At 39.0% G+C, this 15,232-nt stretch overlaps 1 protein-coding gene across 1 annotated transcript in view; it reads right to left on the reverse strand.

Annotated features, from left to right (window-relative positions):
• The window catches only part of SMIM14 (small integral membrane protein 14), a 38,276-nt gene extending 23,050 nt beyond the window's left edge, over positions 1 to 15,226 (reverse strand). Inside the window, exons 1-2 of the mRNA XM_005415462.2 lie at positions 15,143 to 15,226; positions 208 to 318 (exon numbers count right to left, since the gene is read on the reverse strand). Of these exons, the coding sequence (XP_005415519.1) occupies positions 208 to 282 (75 nt within the window). The 5' untranslated portion in view covers positions 283 to 318; positions 15,143 to 15,226. The remainder of the gene's footprint in view (positions 1 to 207; positions 319 to 15,142) is intronic.
• Between the last annotated feature and the right edge of the window lie 6 nt (positions 15,227 to 15,232).

Here is a 15,232-nt window from a genome sequence, read left to right on the forward strand (position 1 = left end):
TGCTGCCAAAATGTAGCTCTGGGAAATAATCAGAAAGCTATAATTTGTATTGTCTCTTCAGAAGCTCATCAGAAAGTTGGATACACAGATTCTAACCGTACGTGCTACTGAATAAGCAGCATCAAAAGCATCAGTAACTGCAAATCTGCAAGAGCTGAAGTAATGCCTGAATAACCACCCTTCCACATATCCTCATGTTATCCTTACCAGATTAATCAGTCTTCTCATTGCATGTTCATGTGAGCAAATGCATTCACAGGGATCAAATCCACCTTCTGCCATGGCTCTCTGGATAAACCTGAACTTGTCTGTGAACACCTAGGAAGAACAAGAATAAAAGGACAATGAACTCTTTCTCAACTGACCTTATTTTCCAGAGACTCACACATCAAGTTTCAGTTCATTTAACGCCAGGGTGAAAAAGCAAAACAAAGCAGGGTAATCCTATTATTCCTTTGGCAGTATGAATGAAGAAGTCTGGAATGTGCAGTTACATTTTGATGTTGCTGAAAACACTGTCTCACAAATTTTTTTTGCAAGACTGTGTTTCTCCCCTGGGTTTTCTCACATACCAAAATGAAATACATCCTAACAAACAAGAAGCACAAAGATTAAATTCTTGTCTCTCATCTGCACAGTGGGACTCTTAAGTGTACATATACAAATTGAAAGGTCAGGGGAACTTGCACTCCTAAACCCTAATAAACTGCTGGCATTCTCCCTCCAGATCAATGTACAGGAAAAGAATTTAAAACTCAGTAAGTTTTTTGCTAAAAGAAACAATCATCTTTGTTGTATACTGAAAGCAAGCAGCAGGGGTACAAAAGTGAATGTACTTGGAAACACTTTAGAAAGTGAGTTTTGCACACAAATTTTAGATCAAAGAAGTAGGTTAATCACTTAGCAATACAGAATGTTCAAAGAAGCTGTAATGGACATGGTAGGAAATCAATTCTAGATTATTCATCTGCTGAAACCACCTATAGCAGACATGTCAGGTGTGTTCAAATATATGTTTACTTTTTACCAATAACTTTTCAGTGACTTAATGGAGGGTCCAACCATGCAGCAGACTGCAAGGCATTTCTACTCTTGTGGTCAAATCTGGGATTGATTTCTCTCAAATGAGGACCCAGGATATATTAGGTAGTTCTGCAAAACCATACTTAAGAAATATTTCAAACTTGCCATCTGTAAAGCTGTATTCAGAATGTGTTAAGTGTTGCATGCACTCAGGCTCTGATGTGACACAACTGGCAAGCTTGCAAAAAAGACAAACACAGCAGTGCAGAGCAGATGCAACCTCTCAATTCCTAAAACAAGTACTTTGTGAAGGTACCAGCCATTTGATAAGGGTGCACTGAATCAACAGACGTGTTCTGCAGTCATTGCCTATAAAAACTTACAGCCTCAATCACACATGAGCATTTTAATGTTTCAGTGTCACTAGAATGAAGAGGAATAACCTATATGCCTGTAAGACATCTTCATTCAACAGAATATAACACTGCTACAGTTCTACCCTCCTGGGGGGAGAAAAACGCAAATGCATTTCAGAAGTCCTTCCTTTGCTAATGCCTACTATTCTTCTGAAAAAATCTTTGCCATGCTGGAGAGACCAGAGAGTAAAATAAACTGAGAGATATCTGTCTTAATCATGGAGTTTGAACACGAATGCCCTTAATCTGTTAGGGTCTTCACTTTTTAAAATGAAAACTGAAAAAATAAAAAAAAAGTTGAAGTGATGGAGGAAATTATTTTTGCCTCTAAGAAAGCATATTCTGTCTATGTAGTAAGAAGATGACTGAGAGATGATTATGCAGCCCACAAGTACCTTTGAAAAGAAAATCAGGCCCAAGTATTGAATTTTTCAATGAAGAGGTAATCAAGAACCAGTAATTGGAAGCTGTAATTAACCAGATTGGAAAGAAAAGCAAGGCATACATTTTTGACATCACAGAAACTGATCAGTGCAACAAACTGCCCTGAAAGAAGCAGTGGGATTTCCCACCCCTCACTGCATTCAGATATGCTTCAGTAAAATAAAGGTTACTGAGTAAAGTACAGAAGCACCCAAGTTCAGATATAATGGCCTCCAATACATAGGAGATCAGATGATCTAATAACTATTTTAAAGAATTATTATAAGGCTACTACACTAACTTACATGAAATTATTTCAGAACCACTAGAACCACATGATAGCAATAGAAGAAATTATTTAACTACACAGTCTCCCTGAATAATATACCACACCAACAGAGGAGCATTTCTAAAACAATCTTAGGATAAGGAACAGATAAAAGTACTGATTACTAAACAGTGAAAAATAGCTTCTCTGGATATAATGCTGACATCCACAAGAAGGTATTTGAACAAGAGATGAACAAGTTGCAAAAAAGTATTTAATTGTAACTTGAAATAATTTAGGGGTCGGTAACACCTAATGATGTCACAGAAATTAACAGACAAGTGTTTATATTAAAGAGGACTGAACAAAAAACAAACACCAAGTAAGACTCACCACTGGTAAGACCAGGATAACATTCTCTATAGAGCACATAAGAGAAAAAAATTAGACAATAAATGGGAAAAGTTAATCTGTCATACAACATCATAAATTTAAACAGAGGGGAACTAAAAGGAATTTACCCCAAGGCACCTGTACATGACAAATTACCTCAAGGAGATAAAGAAAGCTCAAGACATATCACCAAGTAAAATGCCATCCAAACTTTGAACAAAAGATCTCTTTAAAGCTTTCTCACCTTCACATGATGCTGAAACGAATCATCCTTTTTTCCCTCCAAGCCTATAACAAACTCTTTCATTGGCAAAGAACCAAAGATTGACCAAATATTTTGGGAACAGCACTAGGTTTTCCCCTAAAAAGAAAATGCTAAGGTTGGGTTAGTTTAATATGCTTAAAATCCAGGTAAATAATTCCCCTTTATGCAATTATTTTTTGATGGAACTGAAGGTAACAGAGATTTTATACGTCTGCCCAATTACAAAGAAGAGAGAAACGCTCTATAAGATGATTTTCACTTGCAAAATGACACTCTCATGTCTTTATTTCTCTTTAAAATATTCTTGAATTAACTGTTATTTGTAACACACCTCAAATGCATAAAGTATCAAGCTCTGTAATCAGATCTTAAGCTTTATTAGCAGTTTGTGACCCTGTCTAAGAATAAGAGACTAGTATTTTTATATAGCACAAAGCAGGATTTCTTGGCTCCTTAGGCAGCCTGTTTGTATCAAAATCCTGTTCCAGAACTGCAGCGTGCTTCCTGCCTGCCTCCCGGTGCTTGCAATTGTCTTATCTCACGTCAGCAGCTAACTTGTTCTGCTCAGCTCTGACCTCTTTGCTGTGAGTCACACAAGCTCTCCACCTTTTGCAAATACAGTCCTTCTGCACACAATCTACCACAGAAAATGGGAGTACAGGCTCTATTCTTTTCCTCCTGACTTGGAGAAAGAAATAAAATGCTTGTAGGTTTCCTTTACTTATTTTTTCCAGTATGTTTTTCTGTTTATTATCACCTTGTTTTCCTTGGAGTTGACAGAGTTGGTTTGTATCAGCTGGTAGGATCACAGCAATTGGTAAGGCTATGATGTCAAATACCTGCAAGTCCTCTGACTGGCAGTGTCTTTTACATAACTCAAAATTACCATATTTTGGATTTGCCATATTACTGCTAGCACAGCATTTAAATCACAGTGTTTACAAACAGCTGGAAGACATGGTCAGTAAATATGCCAAAGCTCTCTATGATAACAGCTGAGAAGATCTATTATAGCCTCCAGACTAGCAAACCAGCAGAGAGCATAATAAAGGAGAACATTAGTAAACACGAACAAATATGATGTACCATCAGAGAGTCAATATGACCATCCCAGTGTAAAGAGGCCCACAGAGGTAATCATAAACAGAACTGCTGAAATTAAAGCACTGTGGTCAGAGTAAATTCAGGAGTAAAATGGAGGATGGTCTCTCATGATGTAAGTCAGAAATAAAAGCCCCCCACTACTTTTTGACTTGAGTATCTATTTGAAGTTGCAGCCAGTGAAGCCATATGGAAAATATTTCTAGTCTCTCATGATTTAAAAAATAGCATTCTCAGTTATAGTAACTATTGTAAATTGTTTCTTTTATTATCTTCCCCACTCCCAGCCCTACAGCAGTGTATTATATTTTATACATCCTACTATCAAACCCACAATCTTTATGGCTACAGTCTGGCTTGGGGGGGTTGTCCCTAGAGACTGTTCTGTATTTTGAATTATTGCAATGACTATACATTATCTCCCAATTCTGCAACACCACTCCTGAGTAAATAGCATGCAGCTGGTGAGCTCTGGGAGACACAAATTATACTCTGCCTTGCTCCACTGTAATAATTACAAAACTGGATTCCTTTCTATCGTGAAGGCAAACAAGAATGTTTGTGCATTTTCCATGTGCTAGATGCCCTCCAATGTGATCCTAATATGATGCTGATTAGCATGATGGTCAAAGTGTACACATTGGTCATCTCTGCTCCTTGGTACAAAAGACTGTGTAAAAGTATTTATCACTCCAGGATTTGAAGAAACACTCACTTTATATAATACATAAATCAGAATAACTACAGATTTATCAGGGACTAAACCAGCCATCTTCAGCATCAAAACATTAAGCTCATCAACTCTTTTCTTTCCTGGATCCAGGCACTTAAAATGTAGATTGTCACAAACATGATAAATGCAATGGCTGAAGATTCCTCTGCTAAGAACTATTTTCACTGTGTTGCTATTTTACTGAAGACTGAAGGTAAGAAATCCATGGGAGCAAAAATACCTCATAGCACAGCAGGCAAGTAACATAATATTGCCACATTACTTTAAAGAGAAACAAAATCCTATTCAGATCCTTGCTACTGCTTTTCAGCCAGCTGTAGTAACTTGTTTGACACAACTGTCAAATAAGAAGCCATCAAGTTAATTTTACTTCTGAGTTTAGTTTGGAAAAAGTGTGGCAGAACAAATGAAAACATGTATCAAATTTAAAATAAAATTAGAGAAAAAAACCCCCAAATTAATTGCTCTGCCTCTTGCAGGCATTTTGAAAAATTATAAAGGGCTAAAATAGCAAAAGCCATACACAGAGCATGAACGATTCACTGGCCCAAAGATAAAATGCTCATTTTTATCTTACTGTGTGAGGCAGAAACCCTCTCTCTTGTACTCATGCATTATCTACTAAAGCATACAGGTTTCCTTAAAAATTATGTGTTCCCTTGCCTTTTCACCTGCATCTAAGCTTACTAGTATCAATGTCTTCTCACAATACCAGACTCTTTTTGTAATTCTTCTATTCACAGCATGCTCCAAGTTTGGTTCTTTTCTATAATCTTTCCCACCTCCAAATATTTTCTTCTAGAATCTAAAACATCCTGTACATTGGCCTCATATGACACAACACAACACCCTTGCAATCCTGCACATCAAGTCCTGTCCCAGAGAAACTACCAGGCACTGGGACAGTGTAACCACAGTACCCACTAACTCAGGGAGTGAAAATTTGCTTCAAGCAGGAAGAGACTGGTGTGGTAAGTTCCTCCTAAAACTCCTGATCACTGCTTTTATAGTAACCTCTTCTCCTCCTTGGCCATTCTGCCTCCCTAGGCACTGTGAGCACTCGGGGGGTAACTGGGACCCCAGCTGACTTGTTACTGGGCATTTCAAAATGCCTCTGAGTACAACTGGTTGCTCCAAAATCCGTGTCTAATCCTGCCTCTTTTAGGGAGTGGACCCACTGAACCCTGCCTAGTCATACAGAGTCCAATTCAACATCTGTTGTACAGTAAAATAACAGATAAAGGTATATGCAGTAGGGCAGCACTGTTTACTAGTGACCAACCAAGGGAAGCCAAAATATTCCAAAACAGTGAATCCCAGGCAAACTCAGAATTTTCTGTATTTGTTATATAATGCATTTTCCTGTTGATTACCATCTTTTGTAGTATTTGTACTTCATGCACATCCCGCCCCCTCCACAGAATCCTGAGTGTTTTGTTACTCTTCTGATGAACTACCTACATCCAAATCACTAGCCTATTATTTAACTTCCCATTATTTCAGTTGTACAGCTAAACTTCCTGAGTAAGATAGGGCATGAAATTTTATTCACTGATTTCTGCAGCATGTGTTTCTTCAGACTAGACTGCAGCACATAGGGAAACAATATGCATGGATTTTGGGGTTTTCTCTTTAAAAAGCCAAACAGATGTATGTGTACATAGGACTGGCTGATTTCACCAGCACATAGCTTTGTAAAATTTCTAGTTCAATTGCTACTACCAGAAATGCAACACATTTCCTATCACCAGGGCAGTATAGAGGAGGAACAAGGCAAAAGTGGTAGCAGAGCCATTAAAAAAGCAAAGGAAGGCAAACTAAACAAAACTACAGGACGGTGTAAGGAAACAAAAGCATTAGTAGTTGAATAGGGAAGAAACTTCACAAAAGGAACTATGAGAATAGGGACAAAACTAAAGAGAAAAATAAGCAGTACTTTGAAATAAAGAAATGCTATTGTGTTTGAAGTTAACAGGGGCGTGATTGTAAGGCAATAGAACCCGCAATAAAGACAGACACCACACTAAATCAAAATCAATCCAGAAGCCAAGGGCCTGGCAGAAGTAACCAGTGGAGGTGGTCTTCATCTTCTATAAAAAAGGTTTTAAATTGTTTGGGTTATAAAATTAGCAAAAATAAGCTTGAAGTTTTCTAGGAAAACTTCCTTTACAAAGCAACTTCCTCTGTTCAAACAAGGCTTAAAATAACTTCTGCAAAGAAGAATCTTGTATACAAATTGATACTAATTAAAACATTCCAAGCATCTCTTCTGCTCTATTACTGTAATTTAGATAGTTCAAGTAAATATTCCCTCATAGAACTAAAGCCTGAAACATGGCAACATTATATTTGGCTTTCTATAATGTTGATTTTTAATCCCTTTTATTAATAACCCAAGAGAAGCTCTCTCTCATCTCTTTCACACTTACAGCTGCACCCTATTTTTACTGGAATAAACACTATGACCCTCATCAGATTTAGTGCACCAGGATCTAGTAGTTCTGCATGACCACAGATCTCTAGAGAACTATTGATCTTTTGCTACCAGGCCTCCTCCTGGGCATAAAACTGAATTTTCAGGACCAAAAAAAAAAAACAAAAACAAAAACCAAAAAAACCCCAAACAACACCAAAAAACCCCACCCCACAACAAAACCAACTGGCTTACTGTGCAGCAAAAGCAAACCAGCCAGATATATGCCAGAAGGAGAGCTGCCACAGTAAAGCATGGCTCCAATTACAGCTTTCTTCAATTAATTGTCCCAGTTCAGATCACCCATTTAGCTTTTCTAGGGAAAAGAGCTGCAATGATTTTGATGGCTGATTCCAAAGTGGGTTCCTAGGCACAGCAACACTTTCACAGCATAAAGCAACCATCTCCACCCCCCTTATAATTCCAGGGGGTAGGGGAGAGCAGCTGGGTTTGTACTTGAAAGCAACAGCACGTCTCCCTGGACTTCCAGCTGTAGCCTAATGAATTGGCAGGTAGTTTTTCACAACATTTCTCAGGATAATTAACAAGATCTAAGATGAGCTCTTCAATGCAGATTGAGCTAACCCAGTTCCCCTCATGGAAAAGTCAGTGCTGACCCATACACACAGATGGAGGCACCTGGTGGAGTTCTTGTTGGATTCAACCAAGTTGACTCACACTGGTCAAGTAGGAGCTCAAGACCCCAGCAGGAGCTCCACAGGAGAAATGCTCACCCATCCTGCTCAAGGCATACTACTTGGGTAACTTTGCTGCTGTCCCACAAATCACCTCATAAGTAAACAATGAATTAATTTTCCAGTGTCACTCATCTGGTGTTTCTTAAAGATGCCGACATAATACAAACCAACTCCTTAAAAATAGGGCAAAGCCAAAGAAACTAAGAAATGTTGAGCCAGCCACTGAAGGATACTCCAGTGACATCTGAAATCAGAGAAGGAGCTTTTGAGCAGGGACAGACTTGAAGCTGAGAAGTAACTGGTAAGTCTGAGGTATTTTCCTGGTGGTCTTACAGGACTATTAGATACATCCCTTGTCTTCACTGTGTGACCACCACAATATTCTGAGCATTGCTGGGTTGCTAATATTTTCACCCTAAAGTGGACATTTGGAGTTGCTCTGTGTGGGGCAGAATATTCTTCTGAGCCCATCTGCCAAGCAACAGTGCTGGCACCTAGAGCAATGAAGCAGGAATCAGAGCATAAAAACTTCAACTACTTAAAATTATGGTCAAAGCCCTTTCATAGCCAAGCATCATCACCCTTCTCAAACCGAAGAATGTGAAAAAGTTCACACCCCTTCAGAGAGTGGCAGGTTCTAATAAGAACCTGGCAGGAAGCTTACTATTTTTGGGCTGGGCTAACCAAGTTCACAGGTATGCTGTGGCGCATCAGTTCAACACAGAATGGCATATCAGGGAAATACAGATTATATAGATGCTTCTTTCAGCATAGTTAAGTCTTGTCAGTGTCAAGTACAACTCTCAGAGGACAAGAACCCACTCACTGAAACTCCTCACTGTTCCTGTACTGTTTGCCCCCTTTTCTTTCCTGGTCAGACCCCAGTATGTCAGGACAAAGATTTCAGGCTTTAAAGGCAATAAGGCTGATGGCAGTGACATGGCCAAAACTGAACTTTCAGAGGGAGCTAAATAAGATCTACCAAGATTAAAAAAAGCTATTTACTTATTCCCATGCAGGTGGCTCAACATTTCCTCTGGGCAACACTTGAAAAGGAGCTAATTATGCACATACAGTCCATGGACCAAAAAAGCAGTCCAGCTATTTTAGAATTCATTTACTGATATTTGATACAGAATGTTATTACCAACTCCAGCTGTCAGCGTTGGTCATCCTTTTGTTAAAATGATGACATTTTTCTGAAAGAAAGCTCTCAGAATACGAAAACCAATTAAGAGAAGATGTCAGTGACACAGAGTATTGTCCAAAAATAATACCCTCTTTCTGCTAAGTAAATGCTTCAGCTTCTTCTAGTGTAGGAGACTGACAGTGGTCCAGGACAACAGAGTTATTCCTATTGTGTACTAAGTAACTAATGGCTATTAATAATTTTATTGCACATGTTAATGCAAAAATGTGAGCTATCCTCTGTAAAATTACTAGCACATTTTTCAACCAGTTTTCAAAGCAAACTGGGCCCTCTCCTGTAGTCTTCAGTAAGGCAAGAACTCTCACTGACTTTCATGGTCCTTCCACCTCAATACTAAGTAGAAAAGCTGGGCATATTAGCACACACTCCTACTTTATGTTAGAGCCTCCAGCACTACAAACTGCTGGCTGACATTCCTCCTCCCATTCCCAAACAAGTGCCAGACTCCCAAATTCAGCACTCCTGCAGCTGTATGAGTGATGCACTGCTGCAGGAAGCAACACATACTAATCCTGAAAACCCTGCTGGCAGCACTTCTGTAGCAACTCTGCGAGGACACCCATGCTGTGCCAGGCCAAGCAGGGCCAAAGGCTTGTGCTGCTTTGGAAGGCCAGATTCTGAGCAAGCGGCTACATAGGGAACAGGAGCACACCTTCCAGGGAATAGGCAGAAACTGCACAGGGAACAGGAGCACACCTTCCAGGGGATAGGCAGAAACTGCACAGGAACAGGAGCACACCTTCCAGGGGACAGACAGCAGCTGCACAGGGAACAGGAGCACACCTTCCAGGGGACAGACAGCAGCTGCACAGGGAACAGGAGCACACCTTCCAGGGGACAGACAGCAGCTGCACAGGGAAGACCAGCACACCTTCCAGGGGACAGACGTGCTCTTGCAGGGAAGCAAGAATAAATAGTACCCCTGCAGAAAGAAAACTGCAGAGGTGAGGATCTCATAGCCCCCCATGGAAGCAGAACAGGGAACCAGACTTAGCTGTTTATTACCCCACCCGAGAGATGCTTTAGGCTTAACTTTTGGGCTTCATAGTACAAAACTAATAATTTACTTTTAAAAATATTAGAAAAGTATGCTTCCATAAGAAACTATATAACCTATTGTGCTGGTTTTGGCTGTCGAAACCTGACTTTGCACAGTGTGTAAAAGAAAAAGGTTATGATGAGACACACCAGAGTGGCCCCGAGCTAACCATGAGTAGCCAGGAAGTTATGCAGCTCAGGTGGCCTGCAGTAATTAATTATTTCAAATTATTCTTTTATAAGTGTTCATAATTCAGAAATTTTTAGACATTTTGTTTCTTTGCAAAATTAAACATGAAAAAAGTCTCTTATTCACTCCTTTACAGAAAACATACCGTTTCAAAATAAATAAAAATGAAGCTTTTTCCACCATACTGAGGCAGCAAATTAGCCCTAAACCATGAGCTATGAAGCTTTTTTATACTACTATATTAAGAGTACAATTTTTGCATTAAAAAATACCTTACTAAATCCTTAAAACTATAAAAACACACTATTCCTTAATGTCACTCTGATCACATACAAACACAAAATTATACTGAAATTCTTTGGAATACTTTCAATATTTTTTTCTCCAGGGATGACATACGTTTCTAATAACTTGCCACTGAGCAAACAGATTTAACAGGGTAGCAGCATGCTGAGAAAGATAGCAGGATTTTCAATTTTCAGATGAAAGAAGCTCTATTCCCTGGCAGCCCTACTTCTAACCCCTTTAGGCCAGATCAAATTTTATCTGAAACTAGCTGGTGCCAGTCTTCAACTTCAATGGAAGTTGAATCAGTTGGTTTTTTTTTTTACATACCTGCAGTAAACAATTTGAAGCTTATCAATTAGAATTTTTTAAATCAGTATTTATACCAGAGGGAATCTGTAGCAATTAACAGGATTTCTGGACTTGGTTATTTACATATGTTTAGCTACCAGATGACCCAGTTTTTACCAGAGAATATCATCCATCTAATTCAGCAGACTCACGGACTAGTTTAGGTTATCAAAAGGAAAGTGTTATGCAAATTACACAACACTCCCCTGCACCTACTAGCAGCAGATTTTTAAATCCATTATATTAATTTGCACAACAAAAATCTACGGTTCTGTTTCACAAGATCAGGATTAGTTTGCAACACACATCTTACTTTTTGCTCCACCATTTTCATACAGAAAATAATGTATTTTTCATCTTTAGACACTTTTGTTCTACATACTAATTTGAAGCTAAACCATCTGAAAATCTCCATGGCTCAAAAATGTCCCTTTTATATAAGAAATATAATAATAGAATAAGAATATTTCTACATTTCACAGAGCTCTCTGATAAAATGTTTACCTAGTATTTTCAAATAGGGGTTCTTAATTATGGGTCACATCGATCAGTCTCATCTAGATACCAGGGTGAGGAACCCCTAACAACACTGTAATCACTTGCACTGCAATCCTTGTTAAAGTAAGGTTGCTCACACCAGGAAACTTGCTTTCACACTTGATTTAGTTCAACTGCTTGAAGAGCTAGCCCCAACTTTTCTTCACACCTTCATGTAATTTCATTCAGACAGCTGTTTTTTTCCCTAAATAACATTTTAATGTGTGAAAAAACCCCATAAATTACTTTATCATGTTGTCTAAAAATATTTCCCTGCTAAAAATAAAGATTTTATGATTAACTAATGGGAAATATATGAACATATGAACAAGAAAGACCAAAGCCTTAATACTAGAGGTCTGTATTTGACAAAGATTCAACAAATAAAGTAAATGAGCATTGCAGCTGCTTATATAATGTAAATGGTTGCTGCTACATTTTTGTCCAGCTTTTCTGGTTTTTTTTCTGATAAAAATCTTTTCGTTCTGAGGAGTGCTCAGTGGTTTGGATCTGACATTTGTTTAAAAGCTTTATAAAGTGAGAATGAAACTGTATTTAGCTCCAGAAAGCCATGCTTTTTAATACATGCAAAGCTGCAGAAGAATCAGAACTAATCTTAATGAGGAAAACTTTTATCAAGTGTGATTCTATCTGTTCCCACCCAAATGGAACTAATTTGTTCAATTATCTATAAAAATACCAGTTAGACACTTAAACAAAAGCTTCTGAAGCACATCTGTTCAATTAACAACAATGTAAATGCACAATCACTCAATCATGCCAAGGGCTGCTCCCCTAAGCATCTTTTCAATTTTTCATGAAAAGCCTCATCAATCATCACTAAGGGACCTCTTTCTTGCCCCAGCCTCAGCCAGTAGTGTGGAATAGGTGGTGAGAATAGGGAAGAGGATAGGACCATATTTCTTCTCTTACTGCTAGCAGAACCACTGTTCTGTCAGCAAAGTAAGACTAACACAGCTAACACACACTGCTCCTTCTCCTACCCCTGACTATTCCTTCCTAATGAGGAGCTAAGGAGTCTTACTTCAAATGAGGCTCATTGGGAACTAGGGATGCTAGCTGTTGATGAGTGAAGGTATATGAGCTGAAGGACCTCTTCTGGGAAAATAATTCCTTTTTCTTTTTACCAGAACAAGGAGTGCAAGATTTAGCTCTGTGACAGAGCCTTAGAAAGTTTTCTTCACTTCCACTGTACTTACAGAGAGTTTGGGAGTACTTGGATTTCCAAGAAGTATTAGCGTTTTGCAGAATCAGCTGCCTCATTAACAACTGGATGGATCTATATGCATTCATAAATTGAATCTCTAACCCAGAAAGTTAAGACAGAAAGTGTTTAACATCAAGCTAATATCAGGTATGTAAATGCAAACATGCAGAGTGTGTAACAGCATGTATGCAAAGTACGCTCACAGGCTCTCCGAGCTGTGTCCCAAGCAGAAAATGGCCAGATGACAACAGGCTGTATATGCCTAAATGCATCTGCCAAAACTTTTTCATATTTGTTGTGATGAGGAATCTGAGAAATGTTCAAAACATAGAGAGTAAGAATTTGATACTTGGTATTGTCAGGGCACTGTGACATTTGCCATTCATATGCATTTATAAGAAGAGAAGATCTTGCTACTTTCATTGTACTGGCCTTCTGAAGTCTCATGATGTTGTTGCGTGAAATTCTGGTATGACAAACTTCAGCAGAGACAAAACTTGGTCTTTAAGAATGTATATCAAGTACCCATAATACTTAGAGGGAAAATTCTAAATGTACAAATGTAGTTTTAGTTACACATTTGTTATGCAAATAACATCCACACAGCACTTATTCTGAAGTTTAAATATATGAAAGTAGGAAATGAGAAGTTAATAACAAAACCAGAAGTCAGTTATAAACTAACTTTCTCCAAAACTAAATACCAACTTCTTGAAAGCAGGTAAAATAGTTTAAAAATTACTGAAACACAATGAATTGTTTTAAATGTAAAATACTTCTTTAATAACACTTGTATTATTCTCATTTTTTGCTTAGAATAAAAGAACATGGACTGCAGAGTATTGCTCATGTAACTGGGCCATGCCATTTGGAACTTAATGGACTTGATTGTGGTTTACGTAAGGTGTTGCAAAACCATCACAGTGTGCACAATATAAAGAATTTCATAGAACCTTGTCCTATTATAATTTTTTCTATAGTCAGCAAAATAATATCCAACTAGGCTAAAAAAAGATCCACCCAGAGCTACAAAACTGCTCCTACCATCATCTCAGTTCTGCAGCAGACCAGGGCTTTTGGTCCCCAGTGGGTCAGGGACGTCCCTGCCGGCCTGAGAAGCATGTGCAACAACACAGTGTGGAACTACCAGTAACACATCCAGTGTAACTTTGCCATTGCTTAGCTCCTTATACAAAACAATCTTAAATTACTTAAAATACAGAACTCTGTACCACTCAAAAGTTAGGCAAACATTGTAAATCTTGTATTTTACAAAGGGCAAAAAGAACCAAAAATGTTGGACTCACCCACCACAGTGGCAAGGGAAAGAACAGTGGTTAGAAGTGAATCAACTAATGACTGCTAACATTGACAATTAATTTCATTTTGCAAACTGCTTCTACCATTTCAAGCCTCACTGTCAGTGACAGGGTCACTTTTTAAAATCAAAGACTGATTTCTTTCATCTCATTGAGTCACAGGAATTGGATGAAATTATCAAGGATATAGGAAGAGATAAAAAAGTAAAACTGATCTCCCACACTTCTGATTTTTTTGAACTTATGTCTGCTTTTGGAATGTAAAATGAATGAGTAACGGTGGATAGCACACTAACAGCTAAGCATTTAATGACTTCTAATACATAACCCATTAACACTCACTAAAGATACACACCTTCCCCAGCGGGAGCACTAACAACATTAACACAAAATGCTATTAAGACCCAAATGTTAGATGTCCTTGCCTCCAAAAACGGGAGTTGGTTTTCAAGACTTATCTATCTGCAGAGATCTGGATGTTCAGACAGTATTAAAACACAAACAGTCTACAATCTAAATGGCAAACCTGAAGACACTTGACTAGGCAAACAGGTGTTTGTCAGGAAACCAAAGTTTTTGATGTAGGTCTTACACCACATACACGCTGTTTAGCCAAGGCCTCACAACTGCCGTGGAAGGCAGCGGTTGAGCTGCAGGGCAGGACAGCTGGGGAGCCCAGCACAGTGGCAGCAGCAGAGGAATAACCGTATCTTGTGCTCTCCAAGGCCAATATACCCCTTCTTCACTGATTCCCTAGGAATCACATATTCGAGCATACATGAAGAGCTACTGACAGGAACCCTATCTTTAATAAATTAACAGCAGTGTGATACTGTCCTATTCCCGAGATTATCTTTCACATGACATTGTTTCATCTCTCCCACTTCAGCTGCACCCTGTTCGTAAAGCAGGGAGCAGCCTGGCAGCACACATCCTGGTGTCTGCACGCCACTGCCGGCTTCTTTAAAGAGAGAAACCTAAACCTCTTTGGCTCAAAGTATCAGACTGCGATCCTTTAAGGAAAAAAAGAAAACCGACAGAAGAGTGCCACTTCGCATTAAAATCCCCAATAACCAGAAAAACCACAATAAGACCAGCTGATAAGAAGACAAGCCGACGTTTCTCTGGTTTGGAAAAGAAGGAGAGCTGCCCGACACCGAGTGGAGAGGCTCCGGCTCTCCCGGTGTTTACCTTCCGCGGCACCCGGCGAAGCGCCCGGCGGCGGGGACGTTTCTGCACTTCAACAGGCTCGAAGTTACCCCCGCAGCCCCACCGGGGCTC

The sequence above is a fragment of the Geospiza fortis genome, unplaced genomic scaffold, assembly GCF_000277835.1.
Source record: "Geospiza fortis unplaced genomic scaffold, GeoFor_1.0 scaffold40, whole genome shotgun sequence".
NCBI classification, from domain to species: Eukaryota; Metazoa; Chordata; class Aves; order Passeriformes; family Thraupidae; genus Geospiza; species Geospiza fortis.